Raw genomic sequence first — 10,132 nt, 5'->3', positions numbered from 1 at the left:
ACCTCTTCACCTTACCTTACATACCCCATCATTTTTTCTATTTAAATAATATTTTTTTTAGGTAAGACATGGACCAAACGTGTAACAAAAACAAACAGTAGGGACCAAACGCGTAACAAAAACAAACAGTAGGGACCTTCCGAGTTAAAAAATAAGTTAGAGACTAAGCGCACAAATTACCCCAAAGCATAGGGACCATTCGTGTAATTTACTCAAAAACATTACATTAATTAAAAAAACAAACAAACGTACATATAAAAAAACTAATATTCGTTCTTGTTACGTTGGTACAAATGTTATGCGACATCTTCTCGAAGATTGAAACACGTTTCACCATTAAGAATTTCAATAACTCGCTCTAAAAATTCATTTGTTCCGGGTACAAACTCCTCAATTGAAATGACAATGTCGTTCGGATCCTACGTGCAAATCGCTCGACCTTCAACTTCAATAATCATATTATGCATTATAATACATGCTAGGACCATTCATTTAATTCTTTCTTTATCCCAGAGTCGTGTAGCATATTTCACTACATGTTATGTCTGCTTAAGGACTCCAAATGCCATCTCGATATCCTTTCTCGTCGATTCCTGTTTTTTTGTAAACAACTTTGCCTTTTCACTTCGATGAACCGAGTATCCCTTCATCAATATAGAACAATCCGGGTATATCCCATCACCAAGGTAGTAATCGTATTTGTACGCGTGCCCGTTCACCGTGAACGTCATATCAAGTGCTTTGCCGGTCTAAATATCGTTGAAAAGAGGAGACTGGCCAAGAACATTAATGTCGTTGTTAGACCCCGCTACTCCGAAAAAGGCATGTCATATCCACAAATCTTGAGATGCAACAGCTTCTAGGATGATAGTTGGTTCACGTATATCTCCTCGAGTGAACTGACCACGCCATGCATTTGAACATTTTCCCAAGCCACATGCGTACAATCTAGACTGCCAAGCATACCCAGAAATCCATGCCTCTCTTCATGAGTCGAATATAATCTCTCAATATCACGTTGAGTAGGTTTGCGCAAATATTGTTCGTGAAAAACCTCATACACACATGCAGAAAACCAATCTACACATTCAACTGCGGTCATCTCGGATACTTTCAAGTATTCGTCAGATGCATCAAATGTTATACCGTATCCCAAATACCTAAGAGCAGCCACATATTTTTGTATACTACTAAAACCTATTCTTCCTCTAGCGTCGGGTTTTTGTTTGAAAAAATCATAACGAGATTCTAAAGCATTACTAATACGTAAAAATATAGCCTTATTCAGACGGAAACGACGTTCGAACGAGTCGTCATTATAAAGACAATTATCGGCAAAGTAATCACGTACCAATAAGTCGTGTGCGGCTTGGCGATCACGATTGACGACCGCCCTTGTACGAGCAACATTCGAATTATCTTCGTCGTGAATGTGTTGCACAACGTTGAAGAATGTCTCGGCGAATTCTACATCGTCATCCGAGTCAAAAGTTTTTAAGAATTTCATGTGTTTTGTGGAATCGATGCTTGTATTTTGTGGTTTTAGAGAATGAATGTTAGAATGAAGGTGTAAGTTTTGGTGAAAATAGAACGTTTATTTATGTGTATTGAATTGAGTTTGAAAAAAAAGGCCAAAAGGCCGTTCAACGGTCGAGAAAACAATCACCAATCACCTTTTGTGTTTTAACTCGTCGTCGGGAACACGAAGGACAACAACCACGCCCGACCACGATTAGTCAGGGTGGTGTGCACAAATTTTTCTCGTGACCACATGGACCACGGATGCTCTCGTTGAGAGTATATTGTATGGTCTAATACTTGCCTATACGACTAAAATGTTATAATACTTGATGAACGTCGGATCTTGAACCTCCAGTATTAGGGCAACAAAGAGTTGCAACCTCTTGGAGTAAAGAACCATGACCTTGAAACTCCGCCAAGTTCCAAAACCTATTAAAAAAAGCATAAGTAAGCCATCCGACTCACGTGCTTTGTCACCCTATAATGACAACATTTTTTCTCTCCTCACGATAAAAGACGATTCCATGAAAGAGAATTGTTCTTGAGTGATCCTCTTAAACGGCTCAAACCTTGAGAAGGTCGGACCGAATGTAAGGATCGAAAAGATATTTGCAATTATGAAATTCATATTAGACTAGAGTTAGAGACTCAAATCGTCAGCCCATTCTATATAAATATGAATTAATAAATCATTTTACTTTAAGTATAAAATCAAACATGTCAAAAAAAAAAACTATAATTTAATTTCTTTAGTTATATTTCATTTATATTAAAAAAAAGCAAATACAATAATTGAGATTATTAAAAAAAAACCCAAATAAATGAGTTTGTGGTCTTTTATGGTATAAAGTTGCTAGTGTTTTGATGTGGTAGCATGTTCTTTCACATGGCCGCATGAGGTACGCATTAATATTTGATACCCACTACATCAAACCTTCATGGTATCACAAGCTAAGTAGTGCCCACAATCCACAAACGCCATTTTCTTTTTTGTCTAAAAGAAATCACTAAAATATCTCCTAGCCCATTACTCGAAAAGAAATTATTTTGTTTCTATTATGTTTACATCGATGTACCCATAGATATGCAAACTATGGATCTAACCGAGTCCCGGCTTACGGAACCATCAGGTTTGAAGTTTGTAAGGTTTGGGATTTTACGAAATGCAAGCTTTAAAGTGTCATGGTAACAATTTGAAGATATATTCTTTTAGAATTCCTTGTTGTATCATGCATCTTAATTACTATCATAGAAAGGATGCCTAGGTTTATATATTAACATTCTCATATTTGAGTTTTGATAGCGTAGCGGAGTTTTTGTGTTTTTCGATTGTTAGTAGGAGCAAAAAAGTGTCGGTTAGTTTGTTAGTTGGAGAGCGTGGCTCCAATATTAGCTAGTTCATTGTAATTGGTTTGTTTTTCTAGTCCCTTGTTAGTTTTATTAAAATTTAGCTATTAAAAAAAGTTTTGGTTAAAATTAAAACATTGTTGATAATGTTAAAAACAAAGAACATTCCCGTGAAATTGTTAAGTGTTATGATCTTAATATTTAGATAATTCTGCTTCGTCTAGTTTTCACATCAATTTTTATCAAAAATAATATGAGATGGTTGCCCATGGAAGACTTTGTTTAGTTGTTAATTGTTGGAACCTTGAGCATGACGATTATACATGTGATTTTAAAGGCCTGTATTCTAGTCTTAATATCTAAATATTTTTTATTCTTCTAGTTTTCGCATTAGTTGGTGTCATATCTCATCTGAGATGGCCGATCATGGAAGATTTTGTTTAGTTGTTAATGTCGCAACCTCGGACATGAGAATTATACATGTGATGTTGGAGAACTATATGATATCGAACTTGAGATGATGACTATAGAGAACGAAACGCAATGGATTTCTCTATTATACAACCCACAACAACCGCAATATCATTCACATAATTGTTAGTAACATGAACTCAAAAATTCTAATTTTGGATAAATCAATGCAAAGTCCCATAGCTAGATAGAATAACCGTAAAATATGAACAGTGGTTCGAACATTTTCAATCGACCACTCACTCATAAATAACGCATCATCAACATAAAAAATAAACAAAATTACACGATTGGTACATTTGGTTTGCCAAAACAAGCTAGTTGAGTGCAACTACAAAACATCGATGTGTTTGGTCCTTATGGTTTTAATTTTTGCACTATTGGTCCTTATGGTTCATTTTGTTTAAATAATTGGTTGAAAATTACCATTTTACCCTTTTTAGATATTAAAACTATTTTTTTTAAAATAATAAAGGTTACACCCACGCCACCTAACCCTAAAACTCATTCATCTATTATCTAAAGATGCAGTCACCACCACCTTCAGCTACCACCGCTACCACATTCGGTGAATGCTCAAAGAACTAGCCATTACCACATTCGATGAAGGGCTTTGAAGGGTTTTAGAGTTCAATGAACCAATCCTAAGAAACGATAAGGTTTTCAGAGTTCGATTTGTGGGGATGAATACCCACACACAAATCGATTTCTAGAAACGAAAATACGTGCATACAAACTGATTTATAGGTAGTGATAGTGGTCGACAATTAGATTAGATAAGAATGAGGAAGAGATAAAGACATACGAATTTAGCTAAACGTAGTAGATATGTTGCGGAAATGGTGTTGACAGACCATATTTATGGCACGATTGGTGGGAGAGACTAGACGTTTTTTCCAACCACATTTTTCACAATTATGTCCCTAGTGTTTTTCCAGCGATCGTCTCTATGTGTTCATCGTTTGGTGGTAGTGATTGTTAAGGAGGAAGACGAAGGTGAATGGTGGTTGGTGTATTTTTCACGTTGGTAGTGAGGGGTTGTTAGTGGTATTTGAATTTAGCGTCGGTGATTATGGAGAAAATAAAATGGGGGTAGTGAGAAGAGACCAGTCCCGTTTTTTGACTGACAGGTCGAGGATCCACCTTGAAGAATCAATGGTATGGACGGAGATCCAGGGATATGGAAGGAGATCTAGGGCTTCACCTAAAAAAACCAGATCTATGGTTCCATCTTGAAAAAACTCTTGATGAATGAAACCCGATACAAATTGGGATAAAGGTAAGGGAAAGAAATGTTGGGTGGGGGCTAATGTATAGTGAGGTCTATTTAATACATATATATATATATATATATATATATATATATATATATATATATATATATTAGCTAGTCAAAATATAGCAGAGAGAAGAGAATCAAATTAAAAAGATATTGTAGACAGTTCACGAGGTTAAAGGACCAGTCACACAACAAATGAAACCTTAAGGACCAAGTGTAAAGCCCGCATATCCGGGCTAGTAAATTAAAATAGAATAATCTATAAAAATGACATTTTTATAGAAGATTATTTGGGATAAACAATCTTAACCAAAGTTATACCATATATGACAAGGATTCCGTACATATAAAGAATTCTAAAATCTGACTTCGCGTGAAGAAGTTATGCTTCTTCAAAGTTTCGCGATTAAACCGACATGGCTCTACGTATCGTAAAAAGTCAGTTTTTGATAGATTGCTTATTATCCTAAGTAATTCAAACGAAAGTTGTAGTAGTCGTAAAACTGAGAACGTGCATATAAAGAACGTCCAAATCTGACATCGTGAGAGGAAGTTATGATTTTATGAAGTTTCATCGCAATAGTGCACGCACAGAAATCGAAATTTAAATTGGTTGATTGTTAACAGAAATAATCTAAACGAGAATTGAAGATCTCGTGAATATGAACCCGTCGATATAAAGATAGCCGAGAATGAAGTTCGTATGAAGAAATTACGAATTTCGCATGGACTTTATTAGTCTAAACGGGTCTAAATATGAATTTTTGTTAGAGCAAGAATTAAATGTTGAGACCTTAATGAAAGTTGTAGTGCTCGTCGATAGGATTTCGAGGATATAAAAAACGTTGAAAATGGAGCTCATATGCGAATCTTATGGTCGTCCGAATATCTACGAGAAATACACTTGGCTGATGATGTGGCAACACCGGAGTGTACCACGTGGCCATGTCGGGTAGCCGACCCTTTTGCAAGACCGAGTGACGTAGCATGATGTGGTGTAACATGTAGCGCCATAAAAAGAAGACATATGGAAACCTTCTAGAAGAGATGACGTGGAAAGTTCTGGGCAAGACACGTGGGAAAGGCTGAGAGGAGCCAGGACGATAAGAGTGTGTGACACACACTCAATAACTATAAATACCCCTTCCGATTTCACTTCATTTCCACACCAAAACTTCCTAAAACACTCTCCAACCTCCTAGTTTCTTGAGTCCGGATTTATTAGGTTTCTTAGGTAATTTTAGTGGGGCACTAGCATATCTAGTAGTTCGACGAAATAGAAGCTTTCGAGTCAGGATTCTATCCGCACAATTTCCCGGTTTTCGCTAAAATCTTTGTAAGTTAAGCTACACTCATTTTATTTCAAGTGTAACTTATATTTATGTTCATAGTCATTATTATGAACCTATAAATAAGATTTATTAGTGATTTCAAGTTATTATAATGATTGATCTACATACGGGGATAATGTCTATGATGGATTTAGTGAGGTGTTTAAAGTGGGATTTCCAAACAGTATACTCTGTATACCTGGTTATTCCTTACTTGATAGATTTTCATGTAGACATTGGGATTTTTGAGGGATCTAGACTACCATTAGTCATAAGGAATATCATACTAAGACTTAGTAATAATCATACCTAGGTCACGTCAAGGGAAACGTCAAAGTGCTAAGGCGAAACATTGCTCAAATTCTGAGGCATCCACTTTTAACAGGTGAGTGCATAGTTATATTCAGCGTACATATATATATATATATATATATATATATATATATATATATATATATATATAAGGTATGAATTAAATGATATATGTGTTTGCTATCTATGTACTTGATATTTGTGCTATAATATGATATGATTTTATTTATATAAATTACCTTATCATATTCACATTGGGTAATTGAATGGTTTTGGGAAAGATAAAATAAGAGGTTGGGTAGTAAAAGGTTTTTGAGAAAATATAATAATGGTGAGAGGTCAAACATTGTATTACCGGGACCAGTCATCTAACAGACTATAGGTGACAACCACTGATTATTCTAAGTAGTCTGGTAGAACACTAGTAGGTTCACCACCTGTAGGTGTTTACGATCATACCTTTTAGGGAAAAGGAAAGTTGTTCGTTTGGGTACTCTATCCCCCTCAGGGTTGCCTTGTTGACACATATTTCTACGGATTCCCCAAAGCAGTATTGTCTACTCACAGAGATCCATTAGGATAGGTATCTTCAGATTAGCACTAGGGATTAGAGACTAAAAATAATGGGAACGGGTAATCGGGATTATTTGTTTATTGTGAAAAATATATAATTACAATATTGTGGGTTGAAAACCCTATGTGCTCACCAGGCTCCGAAGCCTAACCCACTCAGTTTCTTTGTATCACAGGTAGTGGTACGAAGGTACAATCCAGTGAGAGATTTGAGGAGTTTAGGCCATTAGTACAATAAGATAATGTAAGGCATGTAATGATTACATTTATGCTAATGTTTTGTATCAGTTATGACGTCCCAAATATTAATAATCAATGAAAAACGTTTCATTTGGAAATACTTTTTATGGGACAAATTCCAAATATATAAAGATCACTCTAATTTAAAATAAGCATAAATAAAAAATGTCTTTTTGGACCATGAAAAATTGTGAAACGACCCAAAAATCAAGACAAAAAATTTTAATTTTTAGAATATTAAAACCATCTTTCAAAACATGTTCATAAAACCATAATAGAATCAATGTATAATCAAAACATCCAAATACATCAGAGTCAAATAAAATGTGAAACAATGTGGTGTGTCCGATGCGATCACCCCGAGCTCTTCCCCTTGGATCCGGAAGTACCTGAAACATAAACTAAAAAGCGTAAGCATGAAGCTTATTGAGTTCCCCAAAATACCACATACCATACATAACAAACATATAACGGGCCCCGCTCGGAACAGATCTGTCGGAAATATGAGATGGGCCCCGCCTCATCACATTCATCAGGCCCCGCCTGGGATCGGGCCCCACCCGGTATACATAAAAACACATAAACACATGCAAGAATCACACAAAAATAAATAACATACAATATACTCATCAGGCCCCGCCTGACATCGGGCCCCCTCCCGGTACACATATCAAGTATCATACATGCAAGAGTCACACAGACAACTAGAATCCTAATCATAATAAACCATGGGCCGACATTGGTGCCTTCAACCCACCAAGCACAGTGAGGAAACTCACCTCAAACCGCTGAACCTCTCAGATAAATACTCGGATTGCTGATCCGGAAATATCCCTGCGCTAACACCATCAAATAATATCCAATCAATAATTGGGTTATAACCCATAACTAGGATCCTAGTCCAACTGTCCAATACTCACGGTAAAAGACCATTTTACCACTTCCTAACTTGGCCCAAAATCTAAGGCCCAATCCAATAGTACCAAAAAGCTCAATATGTCCCAAATCTCTAAAAGATTCCCAAAACCCATTATGGGACCAAACACATCAAGGCCGAAAGCCCAACAATGACTTAAAGTCAGAAGCGTTGATGGCCCATCAAGGCCCAAACTTCCCTAGTCCGAAAATGCCCAAAGTCGCAAAAGCCCAATCCTGGTTTGCTACGCTGCGTGTATCAGACGTACGCCCAGCGTACTAGGTTGCATGCATGTCGTGGACACAGGCACGTACGCACATCGTACTCTTGAGTATGCCCAATGTACGCGCCTATTAAGCATTTTTTTCTTAAGTGCTTAATACTTGCAATTCAATTTCCAAATTTCAAATCCAAGTCTAAATGAACGTCTTAATCCATAAAGTCGTGAACTTGGAGGCTTTGCATGGCTCCAAAGGGCCCAAACCTCACTTTTAGCACTCTACTTTCACCATAATGTCCTAAACACATGCATGGTTGATCCATAACCATCAAGATGCTAACTTTATGGACTAAGGACCTCAGAAACATCAAGAGAAGAAACTCCTAACTTTTGGAGTGGAAGGAATCCTCTAGATCTCAACATATGACCAAAATGGAACCAAAACTTCATAAAGACTAGATCTAAGAAAACAAGGAGCAAGTTCAAAGCGTTATACCTCAACGAATTTGGAAATGATGAGAGAAATCTGGATCTACAAGCTCAAGCCACACCAAAGCAACCTCCAAGTGTTCTTCTTACTTCAAATCACCAAAAACACCAGCAAAACTCACTTCCAAGCTCAACTCTCACAAATGGAATTTAGGGTTTCGATCTTTTAGGGTTTTGAGGAATGGAGGATGAACATAAGATTCACCCCAAGGCAACATAAGTTGCTTAAATAGGGCACAAACCCTAAAAATTTGGGTTTTCCCCTGCTTAGAGTACACCCAACGTACTCCCACGTACGCCTATTGTATGTGGGTGCCTACGTGTCCAATCTTCGAGCCAGTACGCTCCGTGTACTCATAGAGTACACCCAACGTACTCGGCTACGGACCAAAATGAAAAGAATTTTACAAATAGGGTATAAAAAGAACATACCCCTAAATCGTGAATGTTACAATTCTCCCCCACTTGAAACAGGCGTCGTCCTCGAATTCCGCTTCCGCAAAAAACTCAGGGTAGTGCTCACTCATCTCGTCCTCCGGATCCCACATCCATTCTAATCCCTTGCGGTGTTGCCACTGCACTTTCACCAACTCAACAACCTTGTTCCTCAAGGTTTTCGTCTTCCGATCAAGAATCGCCACCGGTCTATCGATATAATTTAGGCGATCATCCACCCGAATACCTCCGATACTGTGGAATCATCAACCAAACATTTCTGCAGCTGAGAGACATGAAACGTGCTATGGATCTGACTAAGCTCCTTGGGAAGATCCAAGCGATAAGCAACCCGACCCACCCGGGCCAAAACCCTGAAATGACCGATGTACCTGGGGCCCAACTTGCCCCTCTTTCTGAACCGGATGACACCTTTCCAAGGCGACACCTTTAGGAGAACCATATCCCCAACCTAGAACTCTAGGTCTGATCGATGCTTGTTGACATAGCTCTTCTGCCGACTCTGTGCTGTCTGAAGTCTACTCCGAACCTGCTGAATCAACTCGGTGGTCTTGAGTACCACTTCGGTAGTCCCCATGACTCACTAACCCACCTCACCCTAGCATATCGGGGTCCTTTATTTCCTCACATAGAGCATCTCAAAAGGAGGTCGATCAATGTTGGCATGATAATTGTTGTTATATGAAAACTCTGCCAGGGAGACACGTATCCCAACTCTCCCAAAATCCAATACACATGCCCGAAGCATATCCTCCAAGGTCTGGATAGTCCGCTCATTCTGTCTGTCAGTCTGCGGGTGGAAAGTCATGCTGAAGTGTAGACGAGTACCCAACCCCTCGTGAAACCTCTTCCAAAACCTGGAAGTAAACCAGACATCCCTGTCTGAAACCACTGAAACCCGCATGCCATGACGTGCCACAACCTCCCTAATGTATATATCGGCCAACTTCTCCGCAGAGATACTCTCATGGGTTGGA

General features: G+C 38.0%; 1 protein-coding gene across 1 annotated transcript; it reads right to left on the bottom strand.

Annotated features, from left to right (window-relative positions):
* Positions 1-859: 859 nt before the first annotated feature.
* LOC145130201 (uncharacterized) lies at positions 860-1,507 on the bottom strand. Its single transcript, XM_079065039.1, has one exon. The coding sequence runs from the start codon at positions 1,505-1,507 to the stop codon at positions 860-862; it is 648 nt and encodes a 215-aa protein (XP_078921165.1).
* Between the last annotated feature and the right edge of the window lie 8,625 nt (positions 1,508-10,132).

This window comes from Lactuca virosa, chromosome 8, assembly GCF_052849685.1.
Source record: "Lactuca virosa cultivar CGN04683 chromosome 8, Lactuca_virosa_CGN04683_v6, whole genome shotgun sequence".
In the NCBI taxonomy this organism is placed as follows: Eukaryota; Viridiplantae; Streptophyta; class Magnoliopsida; order Asterales; family Asteraceae; genus Lactuca; species Lactuca virosa.
This window is presented reverse-complemented; position numbering and strand designations above follow the sequence as displayed.

Bases quoted from the DNA above. Each gene is read 5' to 3' on its own strand.
- LOC145130201 (XM_079065039.1), bottom strand. From the start codon at position 1,507: ATGAAATTCTTAAAAACTTTTGACTCGGATGACGATGTAGAATTCGCC.